Source organism: Girardinichthys multiradiatus, chromosome 2, assembly GCF_021462225.1.
Source record: "Girardinichthys multiradiatus isolate DD_20200921_A chromosome 2, DD_fGirMul_XY1, whole genome shotgun sequence".
Taxonomy (NCBI): domain Eukaryota; kingdom Metazoa; phylum Chordata; class Actinopteri; order Cyprinodontiformes; family Goodeidae; genus Girardinichthys; species Girardinichthys multiradiatus.
The window spans coordinates 5,398,436-5,412,275 of record NC_061795.1 but is presented as its reverse complement, the minus strand read 5'-3'; the positions used below and the strand labels follow the sequence as shown (position 1 = coordinate 5,412,275).

At 42.8% G+C, this 13,840-nt stretch overlaps 1 protein-coding gene across 1 annotated transcript in view; it reads left to right on the top strand.

Annotated features, from left to right (window-relative positions):
• The window catches only part of asz1 (ankyrin repeat, SAM and basic leucine zipper domain containing 1), an 81,089-nt gene extending 67,719 nt beyond the window's left edge, over positions 1-13,370 (top strand). Inside the window, exon 13 of the mRNA XM_047384743.1 lies at positions 12,956-13,370. Within this exon, the coding sequence (XP_047240699.1) occupies positions 12,956-13,096 (141 nt within the window). The 3' untranslated portion in view covers positions 13,097-13,370. The remainder of the gene's footprint in view (positions 1-12,955) is intronic.
• Positions 13,371-13,840: the final 470 nt, after the last annotated feature.

The window sequence follows — 13,840 nt, the reverse complement described above, 5'->3', positions numbered from 1 at the left end:
GCCTGGTTCATCACTCAAAACCCCAATCATGGGTAAGACTGCCGACCTGACTGCTGTCCAGAAGGCCACTATTGACACCCTCAAGCAAGAGGGTAAGACACAGAAAGAAATTTCTGAACAAATAGGCTGTTCCCAGAGTGCTGTATCAAGGCACCTCAGTGGGAAGTCTGTGGGAAGGAAAAATGTGGCAGAAAACGCTGCACAACGAGAAGAGGTGACCGGACCCTGAGGAAGATTGTGGAGAAGGGCCGATTCCAGACCTTGGGGGACCTGCGGAAGCAGTGGACTGAGTGTGGAGTAGAAACATCCAGAGCCACCGTGCACAGGCGTGTGCAGGAAATGGGCTACAGGTGCCGCATTCTCCAGACCTGGGCTACAGAGAAGCAGCACTGGACTGTTGCTCAGGTGTCCAAAGTACTTTTTTTCGGATGAAAGCAAATTCTGCATGTCATCCGGAAATCAAGGTGCCAGAGTCTGGAGGAAGACTGGGGAGAAGGAAATGCCAAAATGCCAGAAGTCCAGTGTCAAGTACCCACAGTCAGTGATGGTCTGGGGTGCCGTGTCAGCTGCTGGTGTTGGTCCACTGTGTTTTATCAAGGGCAGGGTCAATGCAGCTAGCTATCAGGAGATTTTGGAGCACTTCATGCTTCCATCTGCTGAAAAGCTTTATGGAGATGAAGATTTCATTTTTCAGCACGACCTGGCACCTGCTCACAGTGCCAAAACCACTGGTAAATGGTTTACTGACCATGGTATCACTGTGCTCAATTGGCCTGCCAACTCTCCTGACCTGAACCCCATAGAGAATCTGTGGGATATTGTGATGAGAACGTTGAGAGACTCAAGACCCAACACTCTGGATGAGCTAAAGGCCGCTATCGAAGCATCCTGGGCCTCCATAAGACCTCAGCAGTGCCACAGGCTGATTGCCTCCATGCCACGCCGCATTGAAGCAGTCATTTCTGCAAAAGGATTCCTGACCAAGTATTGAGTGCATAACTGTACATGATTATTTGAAGGTTGACGTTTTTTGTATTAAAAACACTTTTCTTTTATTGGTCGGATGAAATATGCTAATTTTGTGAGATAGGAATTTTGGGTTTTCATGAGCTGTATGCCAAAATCATCCGTATTAAGACAATAAAAGACCTGAAATATTTCAGTTAGTGTGTAATGAATCTAAAATATATGAATGTTAAATTTTCATGATTACATTATGGAAAATAATGAACTTTATCACAATATGCTAATATTTTGAGAAGGACTTGTACGTTGTCAACACAAGCCTCGAGCGATTGCCTGGATTACTCGACACGCTCCGGAGCAGCATCACTACTTGGAAAATGCTTTATAGACGTTCCAAACATTTTAGCCCTGCCTCCAAAATGACATTTCCTCTGTGAAGGCCAATACAGGGCTGAGGCTGAGCAGGTAACTCCTCCCACTGCAGCAGCGTTGATCAGCATCATCTCACTCACATTCGGTAAGTGAGATGACGAAGGTGTCCGAGAGTTGCCCAGGCTTTGGGCCCCATGAGGAGCAGTGGGTCCGCACAACGTAGTATGTTTTTGGAAAAATGGGCCTTACACTATAACAAGTTCCAAAACACACACACTAAGCACTAGTGTATTGTTTCTTCATTTGAGATCGTAAAAGTCATTGAGCATTCTGGTTGTTTTTATTTGTACCTCAGAGAATGAGATGTTTTAAAAACCTAAAATACTTTAAAGGATTACTGACAGCTTTAAGTAAATGTCGAGTGTTTGAACTCCATCCCAAAGTCCCCGGTAAATGAAAAAGTACTGCCTCCAATATTAGGACCTTTTCCTGGATAGATTTCCACCTCAGTCACTGGATTTTTAGCCTTGGAGATACAGTGGAAATGAAGGGGAATAAATAATGGCCTCAGACACCTACCTTGCTTCCTGGAACAGGATCCTGCGGTAAAAAGCCTGAAGACAGTTGCAATCCTTCTCATCAGTGGACGTTTAGTAACGTTAGGCTAAACCGCAGGTCCACAGAGCTGAGTATAACCCCAGCAGAGCACATTAGTGAAAAGGTCAGTAAAGCTCCTCTTTCAGCAACAGTGATGGATTATGCCAGACGGCATAAGATAACATTATCTGTTGAAATATCAGCCACTTACTGATAGCCTCATTGTGGTGTTGCATGACATTGAATTTCCCTGCTGAGATGTTTCCTCGCCAGCTCTGCACTAATCAGCTAAACCCTATGAATTAATGCAGGGAAACCTTCAGCGAAAGAAGGCTGCATCAGGTGTAACACAGTGAGGAATTAGCGGCTAATGTGGCTAATAACACAACAAGTGAACGCTAACAGACGCTGGACTCGGATGGAAGCTGCTCAAGCAGAAACTAGTAAGAACTTGTGGCAACCGAGTCAGCCTATACTCTTTAGGTTCTTTTGTCATTAGACACTTTTTTTTTTTTTTTGTCCACAAGGACATACCTGACATGTTTCGACGGAGACTTCCATCCTCATCAGCCGACTCCAGTTGATCACCAAAGAAAATACGCGGTAGAAACAAACTGAACAAGGCTGCTGCAGAAAACTTTTGCATTGACCACTTTGGTATGGACCAGAATCCATGGTAAAGTATTTAATTTCAATGTAGAGCAAAATGTTGAATAAACCGACACAGAACCTTGGTTCGGTCCACATTTCTTTCTCCTTCATCACTGGAACTGAATGAGAAACATCAATGGTCCCAAGCAGGACACCTAAGTGATCGCTGGGAGTCCCTAATAAGCTGCATTTGTTTCGTAGCCACTTTTTAAAGTTGTGTGACAGATCATAGACTTCTTCATACATGTGCTTCTGCATGTGCACCTGTTTGAAAAAAGGCTGTATTGATTTGTTACAGGTTCGGGCCGAACCAGAAACGGGCTATACTGAACATCTGTGCTATGAATACATGTACCATACGTCCTTATTTTCTATAAAAACGCTCTGGATTCCAGCTTATGCCAGTTTACTGACATTTTAATTTAAGGTGTTTGGAATATAGTGTCGCTAGCAACATTTAAGACTAAGGTACATGTATAATTAGTAATATAATTTTTTTCTGTGTCAAATACAATTTATTTCAATTGTAAAACAGTGTCTGATATTATTTAATAAAACTGTAATTAATCAAAATAAGTTATTTACAAAGCCTCAAATTCATAAAATTTTTAAAACTGTGCATCCTACCACTAGTTTTTACACTACATTAGTTTTTTGTTACAGGTTCAGGCCGAACCAGAAACGGGCTGTACTGAACATCTGTGATTAATTACCTGCTACTTAATGTTTTTGAACTAATTAATACAGTGTCACACTGTAAATGGTTGTTTTCTAATCTTTTTGAAAGAACCCTTTAGCGAATGACTAACACAGCGTATTAGTGCCAGTACCCCATACCAACAATCACTGGAGATGTTGGAGGGATGATGATTTGTGGGGTCTTGTGTTTTGTTTTTGATGACCCAAACACCTTATAATTATTGTGTTGACCTTGATCTCATATGTTTACTAAGATATACTTTATTCAGATGTGAGTTGTCTTTCAAACAGCTAACTTCTGGTTTAAAGTGATTCAGGCAACAGGACAGTGATCCCAAGCACATCAGGAAATTGACAACATACACAAATTACTTTAAATAATGTAGATGACAGATTTCTGACCATGTGTTTGTCTGAAAAAAAAAAACATGAGGATGAAGATGCCATATGAAAAAGCAGAAACAATGACAGGAATATAGAAAGCAAAATTGAACAGGATTCATGACAATTCAAATATTTCATACAACAGTGTCTGTTACGGAGTTTCTTTTAGATGAAAATTAACAGCAACATAATTAAAAACCACTGGGCTCTATGCAGGGTTATATGAAATTTGGTGAGCTCTGAGAGGTATGTGCAGGAGCTCTTGCATGTGTATACTTGAATCTCTACGTATATGAATGTGTTTGCATTTGTATTCCAAGAAGAGAGTCGGTCGTGACAAGGCAGAAAGCTCACAGCCCATAAGTCAGCAGCAGCATGACATCAACCTGTCAGCACACAGACACCGAGGTGGAGGGATGAGGGGCGTATGGGAAGGCAAGGGTGGGGGCATAGGGAGGAGACGAGATGGTGCAGATTTGACGGGTGAGCGAGCTGGAGATGTGAGAAAGAATGGTCAGAGGTGGAGTGTGACGTGAAGGAACTAGGTTGAAAACCCTTGTAGTAGATTAATATGGTACTCTATCTGTGATGGCGAGGTCCTTGGTTGGGTCAGATTTGAAATAACAGAACTTATAGTATTATTGGACCCCATTCTGTTTTTGTAGTCCTATTAGGACAATTTCGAAAGGCCAAAGCAAAACATTCAGATTCTCTTGGATGTAAAATATTCATACCCTAGGCTATCAAAGCCACATTATTCAGCCGGTGGTTGGAAAACTGGGTGTGTTCTAAAGCTCACCTAAAGGGAAGGCTCCATCACAAAACCTTGGAAAAAAATACAGTTCAACAATCAAACCTGTTTTTTATTAGATACCCGTTTTGATACAAAAAGAACTCCATTGCATTTTTTTAAACAAGTATGTGGAGGCTATTTGCAAAGGGGCCTTTCAGTATTAAATACCTTTTCTGCTTGGATAACAAGGAATTAGCATAATAAATTTTCTGTCATCCTGTAGAAGGACGAATCAGAGCACACATGGCCTTTTTCTTGAGGCAGTCACTTCTTCTCAGTCATATTGGTCCAGCGTTGTTGAAGATATTTGATGGGACTAAGTGTGGCTACTACTACATAAATGTTTTTCTTCACTAATAGGGTAAATAAATATCTTAAAATGCTGCCCAGATTGTATACCACTAACTGGCATGCCAGTGTCAATTGTCTGTGAAAACCGCAGAGAACCAATAGTCCATTTATTTTTACAGTCCTTGTGTATGAAACCTGAAACTGAATTTTACTTTCTTCTGGAAAAATATGTTGTTTGGTTACACAGAAGCAAGCTTTCTGTGTTTATGGGAATAACCTGTTCTGTAACCTGTCAAAATGATTTATTGTTAAACCCACGGATTCATCTTACATATAAACATTAGTTTTTCTCTTAGACGGCACAAAAAAGCCTTAAAAACATGTAGTCTCTCCCTATACTTTGTATTGCTTTTGTACTTGTTTCAGACCCAAATACGCAGCTATTTGAATTTATAGTATATACAAATTGTAATATTTATTCCCCCCATTTTTTTAAAATGCTTGTAGTCTTGATGAAAACTTTTTTTTTTGTCTCTTATAATAAAGCTTCTTTAGAAAGAGTGGTTTTATCAACAAAATACAATATAGCAAACCATGCAGATGAAGATGGGCTAATGGAAGTGGCTAACACTATGATTCAGACATTGACTCCATTTCTTAATGTTAACAGTGTTACTCAGACATGCCTATGATGGAGACAGAGAGCAGTAGCACCAATGCAATAAGTGTTTCCTTGAAACAGCTTGTTGTATTGTCCTAACAGTTGATTTTCACATGCCATGGGCTCAGTTTGTACTAAACATAACCAGGGGCAGATTGAGTCAGATGAAAATACCAGTGATCTACACGTTTAGGTTCATTTTGAGGTCACTGTTTTGTAGAACTCTGAATCACTTTTTTCAAGTCCGTACTGTCATCTGCTGTGTGAGATGATGAGCTGCAGCCCGACAAAAAAAACTATTTTTAAAATAGGCAATACTTTTAAGTTGTCTGTTTTTTTTAGCACTATGAGAAATATGGAGGCAAGTAATAGGAAACAAATCACTTAATTCGATGCAGGGTAGCGGGGAAGCTGATGCCCATCTCCAGCAGTCAAGTCTAGGCACTCCCTGAACAGGTTTTTTTTTTTTTACCAAAAGAATAAAAAATACGGTTGGCAAAAAACAAATTCAACATTGTTAAATGTGTGCTGTGGACGTTTTAGTAGAGGCTCTATATCTGTGTCTAGATCAGTTTTAACATGTATTTTCCCCCATATACAGACTTCTTCCTTTGATTTTCTTTTTTTTTTTTTTTTTGGTTAACTGAAATGTTTCATTTTTTTAAGTTTTTAATGTCACTAAAATAAAGTTGATATATATACTATATAATATATATATAATTGTCCCTCTTGTCACATCCAGAGTTGACTGTCTTTTAAAGTGGTTTCGACCAATGGTTCCCCGGGTTTCTGAAGATTTTTCAACCTGACCTACAGTACGCTAGGTAGTTAAGGGCTATTTAACTACTTTAAAGACTCTGAATTATGTTTGATCACCTCTACTTCATTATGTCAGATACTTGAACTGGTCAAAAAGGGGCTTAATAATTATTCTAAACTAAAGACACTATATTTAAAATCAACCTTTGTTCTGTCAAATATTTTTCTTAATACAAATGTTGATATTTATACCATTTGAAACTATTGTCTCAAAAAGAATAAAGGTTTTATCAAGTCATGCACTGTGTTTTGGATTTTGTCTTTAGTTCCGAATGATCCAGTCCAATTTTCATAAGTTGGATGTTCAATTTTTAAATGATTAAAAGACAGATCTTTTTTAAAAGTTGACAGAGGGTGCACTTTTTTACCACAAAATCTTTAACAAAATTTTAAGAAAAACACTATTTCACAATTTCATATTTTAAATCTATACATTAGTCAAATCATTTTAACATGTGTCTTGGATCCATCTCTCAAATGTTTTGGTCCGCAGGAGTAGTAAATGAGAGGTTTCCTGCTCCTTTATCTGCTAAACAAGCCCAAATCACCACCGTGTTTGGGCATCTCCAAACATCATGCCGTGCATTTTGGCCAGTCATCTCCAGATGTCTATGTGGTTCTCTTTCATAGCATTCGTTTCGTGTCTCACATTGGGAACGCCCTCGGCGTGACCTCATCAGAAGCTCCTATTGCATTACGCCAGCCACGATTGGCTGGAAATAAGCCTGTCAGTGTCAGAGAGGGCAGGGTCCCTCCCCCTATTTATAGGGCTGTCGCTGCACTGATAGTTTATTCAAAAACCTCTTCTCGCAACGAGCAGAAGTTCCAACTAGCTCTCCAGTAGATACGGCCTGTCTTCGGAGCCTAGCTAAACTGTCCACAGACATGTGCGCAAGCTCGGTCACCGGGCGCTTTGCTCTGGGTTTGTCCAGTATCACGGAGAGTAGCTATTCCCTCGGTAGAAATACCGCGGGAAGAGTAGAAATACTCACAAAAGAAAAAAAAAAAAAGTGGGTCAACTTACTTGCTACGGTTGTCCGTTAAAGAGTAGCAATACTCCCTTTGTAAGCTACCCATAGGGAAGCCGCAACGCTCCCCCCAACCTAGCCACACCTGGTTAGCTTAGCTGTCATCAGCTAGTTTTCTTTTCCTTTTCGTAGCCTCACAGCCAAATCTCCTTCAAACATGGAGACTGCCAAGTCTTCCACAAAAACTGAGGAGAGCATACAGGCACGAACCTGCCCGTGTGGCAATGAAACTTCAAGCTGGGATACCCACCTGGCTTGTGTGGTGTGTCTCGGTCTGAAACACACTCAAGCAGCCTTTGAGCCTGGGGAAGAGTGCTCTCACTGTAGCCGGTTCTCCCTTAAGATGCTCCGTCGCCGTCTAGCCAGTCAGTCGACATTGTCCAGCAACGACCCAGTGTTGGCTTCGACAGCATCTGTACAGGAACCAGCCGATCAAGCGGTTTCTCTGACCACCGATGCAGTAGCCGGACCAAGTCGGGGAGAAATCCTCGACGCCGTGGACCCTCTGCCACCTGAAATGTCCGAGCACGCCCCCGCATCCGGCCCGCCGGATTTCCTGATGGCGGGAGACGATGAACTCTCTGACCTGGATTCGGAAATGCCCTTCTCGGATAACGATGAGCATTATGACCCATGTCCGCCTCCGTCAGGACGGGTTGCAAAACCCATTTCCTCAGGCGCGGGCCAACCCGGTCATGATATGCATGAACTGGATTTTGACCTGCACGACGTGTGCAAACGCGCTGCTGCCACGTTAAACATCCAGTGGCCCGAGGTTCAGGCGGAGGTAGTCCGCTCCCGTTTCGACGGAAAGAAGCTACCAAAAGCACGGAAAACAGGCAGACAACTCTTGCCGTTTTTCCCGGAGCTACTGGAAGAACTGGCCGTCTCCTGGCGCAACAAGCCCTTTAAGGAGAAGCACCCGGTGGCTGGCAGTTCGGTGCTGGATTGTGACGGGATGGAAAAAAGCGGTCTCCGCCAGATGCCACCAGTCAAGCCGGCGGTGGCAGCGCACCTACACCCGAAGACCTCCATATCAGCGGGTGGTCCCGCCCTCCCTTCAAGAGCGGACCGTTTTCAGTCCAGCCTGACAGACAAGTCCTACAGGGCTGCGGCGCTCTCAGTCCGTGCTCTGAACGCCTCGTCGCTGCTGATGCCAAACCACTGGTAAATGGTTTACTGACCATGGTATCACTGTGCTCAATTGGCCTGCCAACTCTCCTGACCTGAACCCCATAGAGAATCTGTGGGATATTGTGAAGAGAACGTTGAGAGACTCAAGACCCAACACTCTGGATGAGCTAAAGGCCGCTATCGAAGCATCCTGGGCCTCCATAAGACCTCAGCAGTGCCACAGGCTGATTGCCTCCATGCCACGTCGCATTGAAGCAGTCATTTCTGCAAAAGGATTCCCGACCAAGTATTGAGTGCATAACCATACATGATTATTTGAAGGTTGACGTTTTTTGTATTAAAAACACTTCTTTTATTGGTCGGATGAAATATGCTAATTTTGTGAGATAGGAATTTTGGGTTTTCATGAGCTGTATGCCAAAATCATCCGTATTAAGACAATAAAAGACCTGAAATATTTCAGTTAGTGTGCAATGAATCTAAAATATATGAATGTTAAATTTTCATCATGACATTATGGAAAATAATGAACTTTATCACAATATGCTAATATTTTGAGAAGGACCTGTAGACGACTGGCTGATCGCCTCGTCCTCCCACCAAGAAGCTGCAGACCACACAGCTGTATTAGCACAGCACATGATGGATCTGGGTTTCCAAATAAATGTGGAGAAGAGTGTCCTGCTTCCTTCTCAACAAATATCCTTCATAGGTCTCTCTCTAAACTCAGTCCAGGCCAGAGTGAGACTAACAGAGGACAGAGTGAAAACCATGCTCAACTGCTTGTCCATGTTTCACAGAGGAAATCTGGTATCGTTCACACTCTGCATTAGTAGTAGTCCCGCTGGGACGGCTCCACATGAGAGGGATCCAACGATGGGTGGCCTCTCAACAGGGGCTGAACCCACACTTCCGTCAGAGAGTGAGGGTCACCACAGCCTGCACAAGAGCACTACGTCCTTGGCGGGATGCCGATATGCTGACCGAGGGTGTTCCGATCGGAGTCGTGCAAAACAGAAAGGTGGTCACGACGGATGCCTCCCTGTCGGGCTGGGGAGGTATATGCGAACGACAAATGGTGAATGGGTCTTGGGGCCCAAACATGCTGTCAGCTCACATAAATTACCTGGAGCTGATGGCTGTTCACTTGACATTAAAACATTTTCTCCCTATCCTGAGGGGACACCACGTGCTGATCACAACAGACAACACCACTGTGGTGGCTTATATCAACAGGCAGGGAGGTCTGAGGTCACTGAGGCTCCACAGGCTGACTCACAAACTAATAATTTGGAGCAGCAGACATTTTCTGTCACTGAGAGCCACTCACATCCCAGGAGTACTGAACTGTGGAGCAGACCTTCTCTCCAGGGGGAATCCTCTGTATGCAGAGTGGAAGCTCCATCCGGAGGTGACCAGGCTGGTCTGGCAGAAGTTCGGTCAGCCATCAGTGGACCTGTTTGCTTCACAGGAGAACAATCGGTGCCCCCTGTTCTTCTCCCTGCACGATCAGAACGCACCTCTGGAGGTGGACGCACTAGCCCACACCTGGCCTTGTGTTCTGCTCTATGCGTTTCCCCGAATAGCTCTCATTGCACCAACGCTAGCCAGGGTACGAGCAGAAGGCCTGACAATGATCGTTATTGCACCCCATTGGCCAGCAAAACACTGGTTAGGGGAAATAACACAGCTCCTCTGCCAGGAGCCGTGGCCTCTTCCGGCACGCAGGGATCTGCTGTCTCAGGCACGAGGACAAATATTCCATCCCCACCCAGAACATCTGGCTCTGTGGGCTTGGCCCGTGAGTGGTTCAATCTGCAATCTGTAGGTCTCCCTCAGAATGTCATTGAAACAATACAGAATGCCAGAGCGCCTGCTACAAGATCTTTGTATGAGCACAAATGGTCCGTTTTTGAAAAATGGTGCTCTGAAATTCAAGAAATACCCTTTCAGTGTTCTGTGGCGGTGATTTTAGCCTTCTTACAGAACCTGATTGAAAAGGGAAAAGCTTTTTCCACTATTAAGGTTTACTTAGCTGCAATTTCAGCCTGCCATGTAGGTTTTGAAGGAAAAACTGCAGGACAGCACCCATTAGTGGGCTGGTTCATACGAGGGGCTCGCAGGAAGCTCCCCGTTTCAAGACCCACTGCTCCATCGTGGGATCTGCCACTAGTGCTGGATGCTCTCACTAGCCCACCCTTTGAGCCATTGGATCAGGTGGAATTAAAGATAGTAGCTCTAAAAACAGCACTCCTGTTGGCACTGGCCTCTGCTAAGCGTGTGGGAGAAATCCACGCTTTATCAGTGCATCCTTCTTGCACAAAATTTTCTCCGGACAAAACTAGGATGGTTTTGCTCCCCAACCCTGCTTTTGAGCCTAAAGTGTTGGGGTCATACTCTCCAATTGAGTTGGTGGTTTTTAATCCCCCTCCTTTCTTCTCACAGGAAGAGGAGAAGCTGCACAATCTCTGTCCGATACGTGCTTTACAGATCTACCTAGGGAGAACAAAACAGGTCAGGAAAAGTGACCAGCTGTTTGTCTCCTGGGCTAAGAATTATTATGGGAAACCGGTGTCAAAACAGCGGCTCGCCCATTGGATCACTGCTGCAATCTCCTTAGCCTATAGTTCAAAAGGGCTTCAGCCTCCAGAGGGCCTGCGTGCCCACTCTACTAGGAGCTTAAGCTCTTCATGGGCCCTGCTCGGAGGAGTATCTCTGCGAGAGGTTTGTGCCGCTGCAAGCTGGGCGTCTCCTCACACGTTTGCTCGGTTTTACAAACTAGACGTCACAGCATCATCGCTGGCTCATTCAGTACTCGGTGTGGCACCGAGCGCTATAGAGAACTGTGATTGATTGTTTTACAATCTGCTGACATGCAGTGAGTAATCTGCTGAGCAATACGGGAGTCAGTATATTTTCGTTCCCAATGTGAGACACGAAATGAATGCTATGAAAGAGAACTTTAGGTTACTTTCGTAACCCCGGTTCTCTGAGTAGCATGAGTAAGTGTCTCACCAAGTCACGCTCCTTGCTTTGACGTTTCGAGGAAGAGGTGAATGTTTTGAATAAACTATCAGTGCAGCGACAGCCCTATAAATAGGGGGAGGGACTCTGCCCTCTCTGACACTGACAGGCTTATTTCCAGCCAATTGTGGCTGGCATAATGCAATAGGAGCTTCTGATGAGGTCACGCCAAGGGCGTTCCCAATGTGAGACACTCACTCATGCTACTCAGAGAACCGGGGTTACGAAAGTAACCTAAAGTTATGGTACATTCATGTGTTCAGAGAGAGGAAGCTTTTTCTAGAAACCTTTCCAGCTGCCAATACTAATAGTAAAATTTGCAACTGACTTTAATGTTTTCTACATGTGAAAAAATATTTTTTGGTGTAGACTGTTGGAGTTTTCAGCTTGGCAATGTGTTAATACACACTTCTATAGTCAAGACCAGCAATGTGTGAAAATGTGCTGATGAACAGTAATCATGTGATTGCTGCTCTCCTTAAGTCTGTTGGAGACAGCCAGGGTGTTCTTGGTTTGTTACACAAAGCTTTTATTTGCTGTCACATTTGTTGAATCAACTTGTTACTTTTTGTACTTTTGAGGTTAGATGAATAAAATTTTAGAACCTTGTAAAGATTAGATGATTTTTATGTCCTATGATACATAAAACCTTGGAATTATTTCATTCCAATGACTTTAAGCTGCTTGCTTGAGGTTGATACCATAACTTGAAGTAAATATCTGAGTCACAAGGTGAGTTTTAGCAAACAATGATGATTTAATGAAGTTTCATGTCTGCATTTCACTGTGGGAAATGTAATTCCAATTTTGCAGTATAATGTAGATCCATTATGGATAAATCCAGACGTGTCATATTTAAAGTACAAGAAATGTTCTAGTCTGTAGCTTTGCAGATGCGAGGGTAGTTTTATTTGAGGTGTTCACAAGTACATAATGTTCCAGAATAAGTTCAGTGGTTCATATTAATTAATATAACAAGTGTATTAGAAGGCAACAAAGTCTGTGTAAATAAACCAAATACTTATTGTAAATTAGGAATAACTGTGATTATATGTCAGAATTCCAGCAATCCCAAGAAATCTGAGTTCACTGCCAACAGCAAACTCCCAAGTCATATTTACCAGAAGAAAACTTTGACTTTGCTGCATGAAGAGATTTAGTTTTACAGTCATGACTGTGACCAAGATCTGACTCTTGCCTGGCGACTGCTTGGGGATTTGGCACAGGAAGTTTAGGAGACTCAGTTTTGCGAGTCATGCTGTAGTGGTGCTGTGGGCCCAGACATGCCTTCATCCTCAAAATGTGCTGGTGGTGTTTTCATACTGGTACACAAGCAGATATTTCCCACCCGGTCAAGCCTGAAACTAACTGGCCTACTTGTGTCATAATCCGGACTGGATTAAGGGGAAAAATGTCCTCTGCTTCCTGCCTGAGGTCAGAACTCTTTCTCCAGTGCAGGTTTTGGTGCATTCTCATGGTTGTATTAAGGCACAATGTGTGTGTTTCCCATGTCAGTTCTTCTTTGTCCTCCTTCAGATGGATGCAGCCAGGGATTGCTGTGAACTTCCTCAGCCTCATTCCTACAAGAGCTTGAGGACATGGTCCGTGACAGGAGCTGCTCTAAGCATGCTAGGAGCTGCTTTCTTCCTGTTCTTTACAGCTTCAAGGGCTGCATGAAGACGTACAAGAGCACCGTCTGATCACACTACACAGATATTCATCAGTGGATACAGTTTAAGGCAATATTGAGTTTGATTGCTGTAAGTTTTATAAAATAGGTTTAAATTCTAGGCATTCTTGGGAAGTTGAAGTTTTGATAGTCTCTTGTTTTTTGTTGTAATTTGAGTTTGCTCTTAATTTCATTTGTTGTAATTGTTTAGACTGAAGGTTAATTAAAATGGAATTTTTCTTCTAATGCTGAATTAAAATAAATTGTATTTTTTTTTTCACATTTGTGAGATCAACCTCATGTCTTTGTGTTGAGTTTGATTAAATAGAGCTGGTCGCTTTCACTACTGGAGGCAATGAGATCAACTTCATCCTCGTATTTCTTTATTTGACAAGAATAAAACATTTCTATATATGTTACTTATTTAGCAGTAGCACTCGAGCTGCAAAATCTGATAATACATCTGTAGTTTATTTAGGTTAGCAGTAGAGATGAACTGATCAGATTTTACTTGGCTAATGCTGATTTCTGTTTTCATTTGCTACTCGGAAGAAAAACAAAGGTTCTGAAGATTCTTTGATAGCTGCTGAAAGCTTTAAGTCCATTCAAAGGAAGGAGAAGATTGTCATGTTTGTTTCAAAGTAGCTAACCTGTTTGTGATTCTTAATGAACTCCGACAGAAAATAGATTGAATTCTTAGTTTTAGGGTATCTGTTTAATAACAGGGAAAAATCCGTTTTCTCAAACATTTA